We start from the raw sequence: 16,085 nt of genomic DNA, 5'->3' as shown, positions 1-16,085 counted from the left end.
GTTCCAACATTACAGCTACTGGGTGGGGAGGAGGAAGGTGTTATCCCATACTCATATTTTTTTATTGTGTTAACAAACAGGCTTAGGTTGTTTTAGGTTCTTTGCTACGCAATTCAGCTTACACTCTGGGTACCTGAGGCCATGCAGTTACTAGGCTGCATGTTTCATGAGCGAGGACAAGGACCTCACCTCACTAGAGACATCTCTCACAGGCCCCACAGCAGCCACATCGCACTGCCTCGGTGCAACCTTACATCTCCCTAACGTGGTGTGTGTCACAGCAAAGCACTCTGGTGCAATGCATGAATCAGCACCAGCGGGGCAGCCTCTGCACTGCCTACGTGGAGCTGGGCCTTGGGATTAGTGGAGCAAGGGTGAGAGAGGTCCAAGCCAACCTGCGATCTGCCAAAGAGGGAAGGAGGGGGTCACTGCTCTCCCTGCTGCAACGGGGCCCTGGGCTTCCTTTGCAGCAAACCCTTGGGCTCTTATGTGCATCAGCTCTGTGAGGCCAAGGCCCAGACAAGAGTGTCCTGCTCTCAAGGGGTATCGGGAGGACCAAAGCAGAGGCATAAGTGTGCTGAGGCACGTGTCCAGGTCATCCCAAGGCCTGGGATGAGGAGGGGTGAGATGATGCCAAGTCGTGTCCTGCTGGAGCTCTATAGGCTCTAGCTCTTTCTGCTGGGGAGGCTGCAGAGAGTCCCGCAGCAGTCGGTAAGGCAAGAAACAGTACAAGCAACACCGGGCCTCCCTGTGTCAGCTGCCACTCGCATCGGTGGAGCAGGAGCCTGCCCAGTCTGCCTAGGGCAACTTTTGGTGTGACAAGACAGGGGCTTCAGCTGGCACAGGTGGCATGCGGCCTCCAGACTGCAGAGTCACCATGGCCTGAAGGGCCACAGGAGGAGCCCAGGCCTGCTGGGGGACGGGACAATGGGGGCCCTCACAGCTGCTGCTAATCCGCAGGGCAAGGGCGCAGTTTTTCCTGCCAAGCTCCTGCCCAGCAGCCTGCAGCTCCTGCTTCTCCTTCTTTGGTGGGGGGAAGGCCCAGACAAGGCTTCAGAGCAGGGCCCAGCAGGCCTAGAGCAGCCTTGGGCAGGAGCATCCGCAACCCTGATCATCAGCTCTGCTCCATGCCTACCAGGCACGGAACCAGCTCCCTGCATGGCCCCTCTCCTGCGGCCTGCGCCAGCCGCGCATCTCCCCAGCCTCCATCGTGCAGAGGGCAGAGGCCTTGGCCGACGCATGGCACGCTCGTTGTCTATCATGGGCACGGGAGCTTGCTTGGCCCACAGCAGCCCCACAAGCAGCTTTTTCAAAGCCCTGTGGTTGCATCTGGGGCCTGGTAGAGACTGCCCCTCAAGCCCTGTCTGCCTCAGTAAGCAGAAGCCATTCTGCGGGGGAGAAGGCAAGAAGAGCAGCCTTGAGCTCCTGTGGCAAAGGGCTGATTCCTGGGCATTTTCTCTTTGGCAGAGCTGCCTCAATGGATGCCCCAAGCTCTTGCCCTTGCCTCCCCTCATCTTGGCTGCTACTCCCAATGGTTGCTGTGTGCAGTGCCCTACAGTCGTGTGGCAGGATAAGGATGAATCACCTTCTTTAAAAGTAAGTAAAACACAAGGCCCCTGCATCTTGGTAGCACAGGAGGAATCATCATTAGACCAAGCAGAACAGACCGTGATCATTCTTTAACCTTGAGCTGCTCAGTACAGTATTTTTATATATAGCTACTTTGCATACATGGCAAGAAAACTCAAGGTTTATGTTGACTTATGTAGAGTGCCTTCCTATTAATCCTCTGAGTGTGGCCAGGGATGTCAGGGACAGCCAGAAGGGCTCCTTTGAACACATCCAGGGCTCCTGTCTGGAAGGGGGCGCTGTACAGAGGAACTGCTGGGGGCTCCATCCTGGCATCTCCCATAGCTTTCCTCTTCTGGCAGGCATTTATTGTTGTACAGCCATGGAAGGGCAGCTGCTTGAGTGCAAGCTCAAGGTACTGGGTCCTGGCCCGAGGCATGAAGAAGCGCCTGCACCAGGGCAGCCTGGGAGTTGACCTGCTGCTGGAGATAACTCTGCAGAGAAGGAGCTGGGAGTCCTGCAGGACAACAAGGTAAGTATGGGCCATCAATGATGCGGCAGCCATCAGTGTGGCCCTACAGCCCTGGGGAGGCAACTTCTGGAGCAGTGTGCCGAGTTCTGAGACCTCCCCAGTACAAGAGAGACACTGCACTGCTGCAGGGAGACCAGTGGAGAGTCCTGGAGCATCTCTCTTACAAGTAAAGGCTGGGAGAGTTGGGCCTCCTTAGCCAAGGGCAGATGTCAAGAGGATGGGGACAGACTGTTCTTCACTGGTGTCCAGCCACAGCATCAGGGCCAGTGGGGACAAAATGAAACACAGGAGGTTCATTTGCGTAAGGAAAAAAGCTTGTTAACTGTGTGCGAATGGGTGTGCGCACAATCGTGTGCAACCTGTTCTAGGGGACTACACCTGCATGGCGTGGGTGTGCGTGTGGGTGTGTAGACTAGCTGATCCTTGGAGAGTCAGGGACCACCCTGACTCTTTTGGTGGATGTCTCATAGTGTGAAAGCCCCTGCCTGAGCCGTGGGAGGGGTCTGCTTGCTGCGCACCACACTCATTACTGCCTCTCTCGCGGGGAGGATGAAGGTGAAGAGAACCAGCAGACAAGGCAAGGGGACACTTGTGTCAAGTGCTCTGTGGCACCATGACTGCTGCTTGCAGATGCAGGTTGGCCAGGGCAAACCTTGAAGAAGCCACGGGTTTCTCTCCCTCGTGCCCCTGTAGAACCAGGGCTGTGTAAAGTCTGTGGCCTTGTGCGTGGAGCTGGCCATACCCAGCCCTCCCCAAGGTGCTTGGCTCTCAGGCAGGCCCAGCAGAACGCCCGGAGTCGTGTCCTCAGCAAAAAGCAGGGCTCACACTGTGGCACAGGGCTGTGAAGGCAGCGCTGCTGGCTGGGCTGCGGGGAAGCCTGCGCAGAGGCCCCATGGCTGCCCCTGCCCCTGCCCTGGCAGCCTGCCTAGCACCAGCAGCCTGTGCTGCCCCAAGGGCACCCATGTACGTGACCCCCTTTGTGACAGACCCCGCGCACGCAGTGCTGCTGGGCGCCCAGCTGCCCGTGCGGCCTCGGCCCGCAGTGTCCAGCAGGACGGTGCCGGGAGAAGCTGGAAGCGCGCGGAGCTGGTGCAGAAGCAGCCTGAACGCATCCAGTGCTTTCCCTGGCGCGCCCAGGCCCTGTGCAGGGCCCAGGCCTTTTTCCTGCAAGCTCCCGTCTTGGAGGCAGGCAAGAGAAACAGCGCTGGCGCTCGCCGCCCAGCACAGCCCCCCTCTCCCCGCAGCGAGGCGGGCAGGCGCCCTCAGCCCTGCAGCCTCTGTGTGCCGGCCGTGCAGAGAGAACCCCTGGGCTGCAGCAGGGCTGCCCCCACAGCCGCCCCTTCCTTCAGCGCCTTCCCTCTCGCCCACAGCATGGCAGAGGCACCTCCCGGCTGCTCCAGGCTGCTCCTGAAGGAGCACAGAGGCCCCTCTGTGGCCCGGGAGCACGAGGACAAGGACAGAGGTCCCCGGCAGAGGAGCTCTCTGCCAGGGCCCTCTGAGGTTGGCCCTGTTGAGGTGCTGCAGGCAGGTGCGTGACTTATTCCAAGATCCTTTTTAATACACTTTCATTGCAGGCATCCCAATGGAAAATCATTTACTAAAAAAAAAAAAAAATCTCATAAATGACAGTTTGGTCTAAGTGATGTAAAGAGAATCAGGCCAGTTGATCTGGTCTCAGATTACATTTGCAGGCATTATTCAACAACTTCCAAAATATATATGGTTCTTTTAAACTGTTTCTTTGTTTTCATACAATAGTGTATCTCATGTTTTCTTAGTCTAGGAAGGAAAATGTTTTGCTATTGCCATCTCTGAATCCTGCCTTCCTTCCTTCCTGCCTGCCTGCCTGCCTGTCTGCCTCCCTCCCTCCCTTCCTGCCTCGCCCCTTCCTTCCTTCCTCCCTCCCTCCCTTCCTCCCTCCCTTCTTCCCTTCCTCCCTCCCTCCCTCCCTTCCTCCTTCCCTTCCTTCCTTCCTTCCTCCTTTCCTGCCTTCCTCCCTCCCTCCCTTCCTGCCTCCCCCCTCCCTTCCTTCCTCCCTCCCTTCCTTCCTCCCTCCCTCCCTTCCTCCTTCCCTCCCTTCCTCCCTTCCTTCCTCCCTCCCTTCCTTCCTCCCTCCCTTCCTCCTTCCCTTCCTTCCTCCCTTCTTCCTTCCCTCCCTTCCTTCCTCCCTCCCTCCCTGCCTTCCTCCCTCTCTCCCTCCCTGCCTTCCTCCCTCCTTCCCTTCCTCCTTCCCTCCCTTCCTCTCTCCCTTCCTCCCTCCCTTCCTTCCTCCCTCCCTTCCTCCCTTCTTTCCTCCCTCCCTCCCTTCCTCCCTCCCTCCCTCCCTTCCTCCCTCCCCTCCCTCCCTCCCTTTCCATCCCTCCGCTCACAGGCGCTAGTGCTGCAGCTGGGCAGGCACATTTGTGCCCTGCCTGCAAGAGAGGGGCCAGCGCTGCTGCACCTGGCGCAATTCCCTGCCTTGCTGTGCTCCAGCATCGCTCCCATCCTCTGGCCACAGCCCAGGCCTCACGGGCCCTGTGGGGAAGGCTGTGAGGGCCCCGCTTCCCTCCTCCCTCTCAGGCCTTCCTCTCTCCAGGGCAGCCGGCCTGTGGCCACAGGAGGCTCAAGGGGTTGCTCGAGTCTCTGCTGACACGTCCCACAGCTTTCCCTCCTCTCCTTCGTGCCTCCCTGCAGGTTCTTGTGCGTGCAGCCATGTGGGCCTGCCAGGAGAGCAGAAGGCACTTCTGGAGCCCACCCAGGCCTTTCCTAGAGGCACAGAGAAGGTAATCACAGGCACCACCATCACCTCTTGCCAGCCCCTGTCGTGCTCACACAGGACTTCTTGGAGGGGTGCTCTGTGAGCAGAGCTGCCCCCCTTCAGGCATCCCACACCACCATGGTATCAACCCCCCGCTGCCTCCCCACCATCCTCCTTCCTTCCCCTTCCTTTGGGCTGCGCCACATGCCAGAGCTCTGCTGCTCTGAGGCCTCCCACGCGGCACCGCAGGGCCACGGCTGTCCCCTTGCCCTCAGGCAGGAGGAACTCAAGGCAATGCCCTCTGCCTAAGGGGCACCCTAAAGGAGTGCGACAACATGCTCTTCTCCTTGCAGACCCAGAGTGCCCTGGACGAGGTGCTACAGCTGGTGGTGGTTGATTCGCCCACCTCCAGCCTCCTGGAGCTGCAGAATTTCTTGCAGGTGGGACATTTACAAAGACTGCGCTTCACAGGGCTGTGAGGATCCCTCACAGGGAAAGCGACTGCTCCACACACAGCATCTGCCCCCCTCCACACACACATGCCATCCTCGCCACATCCTTCCATGCTGCAGGCACAGGCGCTATCTCCATCAGGGCAGCAGGAGGGCTCTCCATCAAGCCAAGGCTTCTTTCAGCTCCCTCCCTATCCAAGGCTTTGCACCTTCCTGTCGAGTGGCCCCTTTGGGAGGCGCGTGTGCAGTGGGGCAGGGGCAGCACTGAGCCTGGGCTCTGGCTGCCTCCCTGGGCACGGTGCATCGGACTGGCCATTTGTCCCCCCAAGGCTGGGAGGGTGTCTGCGCTCAGGAAGGCGCTGCCAAGATTTGCTCCTGCTCTGAGGAGGCCTTGCGTGCGTGCAGCCCGAGCGCTGCCAGAGCCTGAGCAGAGCTGCCAAGGCTCCTGCAGAACTGTGGGGCTCTTGCAAGGCAGAGTGTTGCTTTCCTTCTGCCAGCTGCTGCTGCCCTTCACGGAGAGCACGAGAGCAGCGGAGGTGGAGCGGGCCCTCAGGACAATTGCCAGGCTGAGCAGGGCGCTCCTCAGCTCCTGCTCTGTGCAGGTAAGGACCTCCGCGGCAGGCAGCCTCCACGCAGCCCCCACACAGCGCTCGGCCGGCCTCGCAGCCTGCCCTGTGCTTGCGCCCTCCCTCAAGGGCAAGCCTGGGCACAGCTTAGGGTGCTCAGCGGCCCCTCTGCCCATGGCCCTGCCTTTGCTGCTGCCTCTGGAGGCTGCTCTCTGGAGGCTGCGCTCTCGCCACAGCTCCCGCGCGTGGCAGCCCTTCCTGCCGCGCCTGCTGCCCGGCTGCTCTGGGAGCGAGGGGCTGCTCTGCAGCGGCCTCTCCTCCTCCCTGCTGCCAGCGCCTGCGTGTCGGCTCAGGGCTGCTCGGGAGGAGGCGAGGGGAGGTCGATCCCTTGCCCTGGCTCCAGGCCTCGTGCTGTGCTGAGCACGATGCGCTGCCGCACGCACTGCTCCTGCCTTGTGCTCAGCGCTGCAAGAGCCTCTGGCCCAAGGGCCTGCCCGCAGCCCTGCGCCCGCTACTTTCTACCTCCTCCCGCCAGGCCTGCGGCATCTCCGCTGAAGGGCTCTCCGCAAAGGAGGACTTCCACGTGCTGGGCAAGCTCGTGGCTCGCCTCCTCCTGTGCTCTGCTGCCAAGGAGCAGGGCGTCAGCACCGTGGCTCTCGATGCTCTGGACTACGCCTTCCGATTCGCCCTGCAGCAAAAGAGTAAGAGCAAGTGCAATGCAACGGGTCCCTCCAGGAACAGGCTGCTGTCCAAGCAAAGCCTCACAGCACCAAGCCCCTCTGCTCAGCTGCCACGAGCAACAAGAAAGCCTTGCAGTGCAGGAGCAGGGGAGCAGCAGCGCTGCATGAGCGCAGGGCTGCCCAGGGAGCCCATTGACAAGCGCGCGAGGAGCAGTGCATCCTCACGCACCTCTGCCATGCGAGGCCTCCTGTCCTGCCTCGCGGGGAAAAGGCCACTGCACTCAATCCCCTCTCTGCAGCCCAGCAAGCAGTTCCCCTTCTCCCTCTAGGAATGGCCATAGATGCTCCCTGTCAATTCTTCAGCTCCCCATGTACTCCCCAGGAGTCCCCAGGACTCCTTTAAAGCCTGTTTCAGTAGGCGGGAAAGCCCCTTGGTGCAGGTGCTCCCTCCTACTGACCCCTCTGTGTTGTTCCTTCCATGCAGGCAGGAAACTGGCAGGCAATAGTGCAGAGCATCCAAGGCTCCAGAGGGAAGGCAAAGCTGAGCACACTCGCTTCTGCCTTTCCTCCACCAACAGCACCAGCCACATGGCCATGGTAAGGAGCTGCTGCCTTGCTGGCCCTCTGGGCCAGGGCATCAGCAGGACACCTGCAAATGAGCCAATGGATTTCCAGTGCATGGGGTTCTCGTGCCATGCATGAGCCCGATCCCCGCTCTGCTCCCTCCGCCGCATGGCCCTCCCTGCTCCCCCTCCACACGGCAGCCGCTGCAGCTCTGCACGCAGCTGCCAGCACGGCCCTGCTCCGGAGCGGTGCTGCCTGCTCGCCTCAGCAGCACTGTCATGCTGCTCTGGGTCACAAGGTCTTCCCTCTCCCCTTGCTGCCTTAGATGTTTGGGAGACACCTCCTGCCCTCGGAGAGAACGGACATCATCGTAGCGGCTGTTGAGGGCCTGCGGGACTCCAGCCCCTTCGAGCTCCAGGCGGCTGCTGGCATCCTGGACGTGGTCGCCTTGGAGCCCACCTCCTGGCTGCAGAACGTAAGCAGGCCATGGTGGCGCTGCCCTGCACCCGAGGGGCAGCACCTCCCCACCAGGCATCTCTCTTGGGCACCCAGGGCCATGGGAAGCCAGCCAAGAGGGATGGGAAGGCAAGTAGCACTTCCCAGGGCTAGCGGAGCAAATGTCTGCCCCTCTTCTTCCTTGTGCGCCCTCCAGGTGCCCAAGATTGTGCGATGCATCTATGAAAACCTGAGGTGCATCAACAGAGGTGCAGCGCGGCGCAGCCTGGACATCCTGCTGCTGCTGCTGGCGTTTGCGCACCCCAGCGAGGTGGTCAGGAGCCTGCTGAACTGCTCCCCACAGTGTGACAGGTAGAGGCCCCAGGAGGGCGGAGGGCTTGCTCCGTGTGGGAAGGGTGCCCCAGGACACTCTGCTTCCAGAACCAGGAAAACCTGCAGGGAATCCCGAAAGGGCCGGGCAGGGCAGGCCCCACATCCACACTGCGCTTTCCAGCGCCTTGCTGGCGTCTGGCACAGGCCCTCAGCAGCCAACACTGAGCAAGTGGGTGGCAGGGCCCCAGCACCACACTCCCCCCGGCCCCACAGCAACTGGGGACTCAGTCATCTGCTGCTGCCCAGCAGGGCTCACGGCGCCCTCTAAGCGAGGGAGGAGCGGGGAGGGCTGCAGGGCTCCTCGGGGCCTTGCCCGCCTTTGGGCTTGGAGCCGTGGCTGCGGCAGCTGCGTGACTGGGTGCTCTGGGCCTGCAGCGTTGCCACGGCCATGTGGGAGGTGCTGGCAGGGCTGCCCAGCACTTTGGACCAGGTGCTGAGGAAGGTGCTGGGCATCCTGGACGACCGGCTCCTGCTCAGGCGGCTCCGAGCTCTCTCCGAGGACGCCTGCATCCTCCCCTTCGCTGTGAGTTCCCTGTGGCCCCAGGCCTCGCTGAGTGGCCCCAGTGCTGGGCTTGCCTCAGGACAGGGGCTGGGGCAGCAGCCTGGCCTCTGTACAACTGGGGCTGTTTGCAAATCCCGGGAAAGGCCCCCGTTCCCACCGTGCTTTCCAGCCTCAGGCGCTGGCACAGCTGGCTCTTGGCACTGAGCGCTCTCTCTGGCCCTTTGCTGCAGGCAACCAAGGCTCTCTGTGGCATCCTGCAGCGGAGCAGCCACCTGGAGGTTGTGGCAACCTTCTTCCCCCAGCTCCTCATGGCACTGCTGCTGCAGATTTCAGCTGCTGCAGCGTCCATAGGTCAGGAGGAGTCTTCTCCAGCCAGCCCTGCCAGGTGCTCTGTCCTGCTTCTCCTGCCTTTTGCATGTGCCCTCAGCCAGGGCCTGGCCTCTGAGTGTAACTGGCCTTTGCTCCGCATGCAGGTCTGCGGTGCAGGCACTGAAAGCCCTGCTCTGCTGTGCTGGATATGAAGAGCAGGTGGAGATCTTGCAGCAGGAGGGTGCCTGGGACCTGCTGCTCAGAGCTGAGACTCAGCCCAGCGGCATGAGCTTGCTGGCCAGGTGAGAGACCCTTTGGCTCATCCCTCCCTCTGCCTTGTGCTCCTGGAGACACTGGGTGCTGGGGACGCTGCGCCTAGAGAAGCCACCTTCCTGGCACAGGCAGAGGATAAAGTGTCAGCCCCAGGAAGCTCCTAAGGACCTGGATCTTCGTGTACCTGCCCTGGGGGCTGGCGCACACGCAGGCAGCACCTGCCTGCAGGCAGGGCCCCCACGGCCCCACAGGGCCTGCCACAAAGCTGCTTTGCTAGAGCACAAGGGAAGGTGCAAGGTGTATACGTCGGCAATGCCATGCGAGGGAGGAGGAGGCTCCAAAGAGGCTATTGGAAGAGCAGGGCTTTAGTGTAGCGAGGGGGTTTGCCCAGTCCTCCTCCCTAAGGAACCTCATAGTGCTGCACACTGACTTTCCCGTGGGCACGTGTGTTGGCCAAAGAAACCTGCTGCATGAGCAGAGGTGGGGGAAGCTGCAGCTGTGTTGTGGCCTGTGCGTTCACGGCTGGAGTAGGCCATGCCATGCCAGGTTTGCCTGGCCAGTTCATTCCCACTGGTGCTTTCTTCCCCCATACCAGGCACATGAGGACAGCCCCCGTTGAGCAGCGGTCCTGGATCTTCCGCCGTGTGGAAATGCTGCTCACCAAAGGGGACAAGCTGCAGGAAATCCCTGCCATGGCCTTCTTTGCTGAGGTAGGCCTGGTGGCAAGCAGCGGTTCTCGGAGATGCCTCTCAGAGCCCGGCCTCTCTTGCAGGCAGGGCCACGAGGCAGAAGGGCAGCCAAGGGAGCTGGGCAGCAGCTGTGCTGCTAGTGCCAGTGCTAGGGCATGAAGTGGGGGAGAGGGGCGTGTGGGCCCTGCACCAGCACCGCCACCTCCAGCACAGGCCGTGTGTGGGGCTGGAGCCCTGGGCGCAGCTGTCCATGTGGAGCAGGAGCAGCAGGGGCAAGAGTCCTGCAGGCCCTGCCAGGTTCCCACACGCTGCTCTCTGTGCGTTTCAGCTGCTCTCCTGTGCAGACCTAAAGGCCGAGGAGTGCTCTGTGCTCTACCTCCTGCAGCGCTACCTGAGCTCTCCAGGCCTGGCCATGCGCTCCCTGGTGCTGGGAGGCCTCCTGACCCTTGCCGGGAGAGCGGAGATGGTGAGCATGGTGCCGAGTCACGTGGGGCTGTGTGGGCAGTCTGGGGCTGCTGAGGAGGCCAGGGCTGAATGCAGCGCTTGGCCTTGGCTGCGAATCGGGACACACGGCGGTTCCTCCATTTTCCCTTGCTGAGCACCCACAAATGCCTGGCCACCAGGCGAGCCCCGTGTCCCTCAGGGCAAGCTCTGGGCTGTGCACTGCTGGCCCATCCCAGCTGCAGCCAGCACAAGAAAGTCTCTCCCATCTGCCTCAGCTGAGGGAGCGCTGATCCCATAAGGAGTGTCCCACTGAGCAGGGCTGGGAAAGCGGAGCCCAGGAGCAGCCCAAGGCAACTGGCTGCCTGTGGCAGCGTGTCCTGTGCCCCGGTGGAGAAGCAGGGCAGGAGGCGGGTGCTGAAGGAGCAGAGCCCTTTGCCCGCTGGGCTTTCCTCGCTCTACAAACAGGAAATTCTCTTGCCTGCAGGCCAGAAAGATGCCGGGTCTGCTGCCCGAGGTCATGGAGGCGCTGCAGAGTGCTGACCCGGGTGTCAGCACAAAGGCCCTGCTCGTTACCACAAAGATCATGCGGGAGATGGAGAGGGCAGCGGCGGGCCCCGTCGCCCTGCAGCTGGCGGAGAAGCTGGTGCCGCTCTTTGATGAGGTGAGGCTGCTGCGGGAGCCTGAGGTCTGTGCGTGGGCACTCTCTAAGGAGAAGCACCTTGTGCCAGCTCAGCCCTGTGGGCAGCACTCCAGCAAGGCCTTCTCCATGCTTGGTTTCTCCGTGCTCTCATGGCCTCACTTGTGGCCTCTGCAGCCCTCCAGCACTTCTCACTGACCCCCTGATTGCACCGCGCAGGTGCTTCCAAACCCCAGAGAGCTCCTCAGTGGCCACTGCAGGCAGGACCCCATGCTGTCAGCACCCACTGTGGCAGGAAGGCAGAGCCTTCAGCAGGGGCTGCGTGTGCTCGGGCGCTGGGCTGGAGGGTCTGCCCGGGCTCCTCCTCCTGCAGGGCCATGGCCTGTGTGAGCTCCTGCCGTGGCTGCCTTGTGTCAGTGGGGCTGGGAGGGGAAGGCACTTTCAGGCCCAGAAGACACCCGTGACTCTGCTCTCTCTGGGCACAGCCTGTTCTGGAAAACTGGTGCCTCTGCAAAGCTGTTTTGGCCCCGGGGTGCTTTGGCACCAGGGGCACATGGGGCCCACAGCTCCACTGCAGAGGCTTGCAGTGCCAAGCACCCCTCTGCACATCAGCATCACTACTGCTGATGCTGAGCGTGGGCAGGCAGCAGCTGAGGCTCAGGTCCCCCCTCCTCTCTCCTCGCAGGCATCCAGCCAGGTGCGAGAGCTCTCCATCGGTCAGTTCAAAGAGCTGATGGAGCTGGTGGAGGGCAAGGCGAGGAAGGAGATGCAGAAGAAGGTGCGCAGGTGCCTTCTGCCGCTCTTCTTCCACCTGCACGATGAGACCCAGAGTGTGGCCAAGGTACCAATTTCCAAAGGGCTGGGAAAGGGATGGAGGGAAGGTGGAGGGGCGAAGCGGGTGCTCCCCAGGCGTCCTCCCCTGGGCTGCGGTGCCACGTCCTGCTCTCTGCTGCTCTCTGCAGGCCTCCTGGGAAGCCCTGTCAGCTACTGCAGTGCTCCTGAAGTGGGCACAGCTCAGGGACACGACCCAGGCTCAGCAGAGCTGGAGGATTGGAGAGTGCTTGGTAAGGAGAGCCTTTGGTGGCCCGGGGCCCCCTCTGCATGAGGCCTGTTCGTGCCCTCACAGCTGTGCATGGGGCAGGCGGCTGTGCTGCCCCTGCACTGCTCCAGCACTAAGAGCACCACGTGCTCCTGTGTGCCTGACGCCTCTCCTCAAGTGCGTGGTCCCGGCGGGCTCTTGGGGTGGCCCCTCTGTGAGCTCTGGCCTCGTGCCAGGTTGCTGAAGGAGACCCTGGCCCACGTGGGCCTGGGCACCACTCCGGCTCCTCAGCAGCACCAGGCCACACGCCGCCTGCTGCTCTCTCCAAAGCTCAGCCCCACAGGGCTCCTGCCTAGGAGGTGCCCTCCATGCCCTGATGCAGAAGGCAAAGGGAGGAGGCACAGGGAGCAGGGCCTGGCCCGACTCTGTGGGGAAGCTCTGAGCCAGGGCCGTGTTCTTGTGCTCTGTGCAGCTGGCGAGAGGCAGGAGCCACATGGCAGAATACGTGCGGCAGAGCCTGCCCTACCTGGAGGACTCTCAGGCATCCTTGCGGGAGGCGGCCGTGAGGTTCCTTGGTGAGCAAGAGCCCCTGGCGTCCCTCTGTTTGTCCCTTGCTCCTGGACCCAGCTGCCATCGTGGCAGCCAGCACCGTGGCTGCCAGAGCCCAGCGTGCCCGGTGCAGGGCCTGGTCTTCCAGGAACCCCGAGTGGCCGGGAGGAAGCCTTGCTGCTTCCCAGCGCAGCCCCTGGCCCTGCCTTAGCTCCTCCGCTCCCCTGGGGCCAAGCCTGTGAGCGGGGAGGAGGCTGTGGGGAAGTTGTCCCTGCCCGGGGAATCTGCGCTGCGGGAGCGTTCTGAGCAGGGCCAGGAGTGAAGGCTGCTCTGTGCCTAGGGCTTGTGGGGCTGCACTGGAAGAACGCCAGGGAGGAGAAGGTGTTGCAGATCTGCAGCGGTGAGTGAGGGCAGCGCTGCACTGAATCAGGGAGGGGAGGGCTCCGGAGGGAGCTCCAGCAGTGTGCCCTGCTCCAGGGAAAGGTTTCTGGGGTGCAGGAAGAGGTCAGGGGCACTGGAGAACACTGCTGAGTGGCAGAAACTTGCAGCTGATCCCTTTGCCCCATGGGTTCCCTCCTCACCATGACCAGAGCTGGGCAGGACCAGGACAGCTTGGAGGGTAACACTGGGGGGTGTCTCTGCAGAGAGGTGCCTAACATTGCTGCTCCCTTCCTTTGTGTGGCAGCCCTCCAGCCCTTGGAGTATGACATCCAGCCGTCCCTGCGTTCCCTGGCTGGCCAGACCAGCCTCCTCCTGAGAGCTGCAAGCAAACGCTCACGATCCAGATGCAGCTTGTCAGCTCTGTGCTGCTGGCCTTGGAGAGCACGGGAGAGCTGAAACGGCCTCTCCTGGAGGAGAACGAGGGCCCCAGGAACCATCTGGACACAATAGTCTGTGTTATTCTGTCCATCTGCTGCACCTCAACCCTCCGGCTGGATGCCAGAAGGAAATGAATGCCAGAAGTTTCCCAGCAGAAATTTGTACAGACATTATTATAAAATTCCTCATGTTGTACTCTGGCCTGTGTCTTTTCCCCATATATTTTCTTTTCATTATCTATTTCCCTTTATTTCTTTATTCTATTCTCTTCTTCCTCTTCCTCTTCATCTTCGTCTTTCTTTGTATTTTGGTTAGTTCCTCCAAGCGTGGTTGTAAGGGGAAAATCAGGGAAGAAATCAGAGTGTAGGACATCCTTGTGCTGAAGAGCATTCCCCAAGGTAGCAGGAACTCAGCTCTGCTGAACGCTGAGGTGTTCCCTGCTGAACGCCTGCACTCAGGCAGTGGCAAGAGAGGACAAGTGATCCTCAGGAGAGCGCGCATTGCTCTCTGGAAAGTCAGGAAGCTTCCAAGGCCGTGCCTGGAAAGCAGCGATCTCACCAATGTTTCTTTTGTAGCAATGTGTATGCGTTTGAATGAGAGGCGGTAGCATGACTTGCTCAGGTAGGGAGAAGGGAGGAAGTGTGTGGTGCACGGTAAAACGGGACAAGCAAGGAAGGAGACCAGGAGGTTCTTGGTAGATGAGCCCTAAGACAGCACTGCTGGGCCCACCGGGAGCTGCACGGCAAACATGGACCAGCTACATGCGCGGAACTGCCTGTGTCATTCCCATTGTCCCCATTCTTCCCTAAAAAGAGTCTTTCTTAAAAGAAATTAAGGACAACAGCAAGTCCTCAATAACTTTTACTCCTGGGAGGGGACTAACACAATTTTCTAGTGCAACTAATGTAACTAATCTCCCCCTTCAATTTATTCTTGTAATCAAATGAGGTCCTTGATCAGAAGATACCTCTGGGGTACCCTTCTGGTACCCCAGATTTTGCTCTTGTTCCTTAAGAAACAACACTTTTACTACCTCCCTTGCCTTATTGGTGTGACATGGGAAGGCCTCAGGGCACCCTGAAAACGTGTCCGGTTAAGTGCTTAAATCCCCTGTGCTTTTCTCCCTGCACTTGACGCTGGTGAGGCTGCAGCTCAAATGCTGTGTTCAGTTTTGGGCCTCTCTCTACAACGAAGACATGGCAGTGCAGGAGCGTGTCCAAAGAAGGGCAGCAAAGCTGGGGAAGGGGCTGGAGGACTGACCTTATGAGGAGCATCTGAGGGAGCTGGGATTATCTAGTGTGCAGAAGAGGAGGCTCAGGGGAGGCCTCATCACTCTTTACAGCCACCTGAAAGGAGGTTGTAGCGAGGCAGATGTCAGTCTCTTCTCCAGAATAACTACAGATAGGACAAGAGGAAATGGCCTCAAGTTGGACCAGGGGAGGTTCAGGTTAGACATCAGAGGGAGTTTCTACTTGGATAGAGTGGGGAAGCGTTGGAACAGGCTGCCCATGGAAGAGGTGGAGTCACCGTCCCTGGCCGTGCTCAAGAAGCACGTAGGTGAGACGCTTAGAGACATGGTTTGGCAGGTATGGTGTTGAAGGGTTTTCAGTTGGACTTGGTGATCTTAAAGGTCTTTTCCAACCACAAGATTCTGTGATTCTGTGATCCCTGACAATAAAAAATCATCCCTGCTCTCCCCTTGCAGCGCAGTGCTGGGCCAGGCCCATGCACACACACAGCCTAGCACAGCTCTGCCCAAGGAGCGTGCAAACTCGGCACACACGGGCAAGGGCCGCTCTAACGTGCCCGAGACGATCCCCGCTCCAGACGGGCTAAGCCTGCTCAGGAAGCAGAGGTTTCCAGCTGCTCCCTCCCCAGTCCCATCTGTGCCCAGAGAGCTGAGCGTGTCGTGGCCGCTGAGGGACGTGGCCCATGGCCGGCTCCAGACTCCCAGCACCATTCACTTGCCTGGGATGACTGTCCTGTGTGCAGGCCTTGTCCCAGCCCAGGGTGCTGGCAGGGATGTGAGGGCTGGGGACAGGCCAACACGGGCACCTGTGGGGCAGCAAGTGCCACGTGCCCTGGGGAGGGGGATTTCTGTTGGGGGTGAATGGGAGCTGCCGGGCAGCAGGGACACCTGCGCTGATGGTGGGACCAATCCAGCTTCTCCCTTTCAGGCTCCAGAGAGGGCCAGGAGGGCCAAGGCAGACGCTGACGCAGAGCAGGTCCAAGGGAGTGGTGACATCAGTGCACAGGTATCCCCAAACACACGAGCCAAACCATGGGCTTAGGCAGGACTCCTTTTCCTGGTGCTCCGACGCTGAGTGCAGGGAGGGCAGTGCCAGGCTTGGTTCCTGCTCCAGAGGACAGAGATTAAGCGCAGCCCACGGCTGACGGGCAGCACCGCTGCAGCCCGCACAGAGCAGGAGAGCCTCTTGCCTGCCCTGTGTCAGCCCCACCAAGCCCTGCTCCTTTTCCCCTCCACACGGCCTCACGCTGACCACACTGACACCATTGGTCCTTGCAGGGCTTTTCAGCCCCCCTGCTCTTGGGTCCTCCTGCTGACGTCCAGGACTGCCACCCCCAAGCAGGATGGAAAATGAGGAGCGTGCGAGGCCACTGCTAGGCCAAGGAGGATAAGCAGGTGAGAGCCTCTGTGTGGCAGCCCCTGGGCACCCATGGGGTCCCGGCCTCCCCTACCCCTTCCCCGAGCTCGGCGGACCGCCTTGCCGCTGGTGGGCAGGGCACAGCCAGCCTTTGCAGCGGGGATGACGTGGCCGTCCTGCCTAGCGCTTGCAGCCAGGACAGGCCTTGTGCTCGAGCTGTCGCTGTCCAGGTCCCGGGGAGGCCTGCTCTTGGCATGTCCCATCTCCTGCACGTGCGGGGTGACAGCCTG

The 16,085-nt window shown here is 60.9% G+C and overlaps 1 protein-coding gene across 1 annotated transcript; it reads left to right on the top strand.

The window, feature by feature from the left end:
• The first annotated feature begins 5,173 nt into the window (after positions 1-5,173).
• On the top strand, positions 5,174-13,207 carry LOC148596156 (maestro heat-like repeat-containing protein family member 7). The gene is made up of 15 exons (XM_088529914.1): positions 5,174-5,278; positions 5,788-5,892; positions 6,392-6,557; positions 7,021-7,133; positions 7,426-7,575; positions 7,753-7,907; positions 8,304-8,451; positions 8,917-9,041; positions 9,608-9,722; positions 10,030-10,205; positions 10,611-10,806; positions 11,468-11,623; positions 11,745-11,846; positions 12,294-12,396; positions 13,056-13,207. The coding sequence occupies exons 1-15, from the start codon at positions 5,174-5,176 to the stop codon at positions 13,205-13,207; spliced, it is 2,067 nt and encodes a 688-aa protein (XP_088386040.1).
• Positions 13,208-16,085: the final 2,878 nt, after the last annotated feature.

This window comes from Tinamus guttatus, unplaced genomic scaffold, assembly GCF_059628265.1.
Source record: "Tinamus guttatus ecotype Peru unplaced genomic scaffold, ASM5962826v1 Tinamus_guttatus_pri_ptg000029l, whole genome shotgun sequence".
Taxonomy (NCBI): Eukaryota; Metazoa; Chordata; class Aves; order Tinamiformes; family Tinamidae; genus Tinamus; species Tinamus guttatus.
The sequence above is the reverse complement of the archived record's forward strand: the minus strand, read 5'-3'. Positions and strand labels throughout refer to the sequence as shown.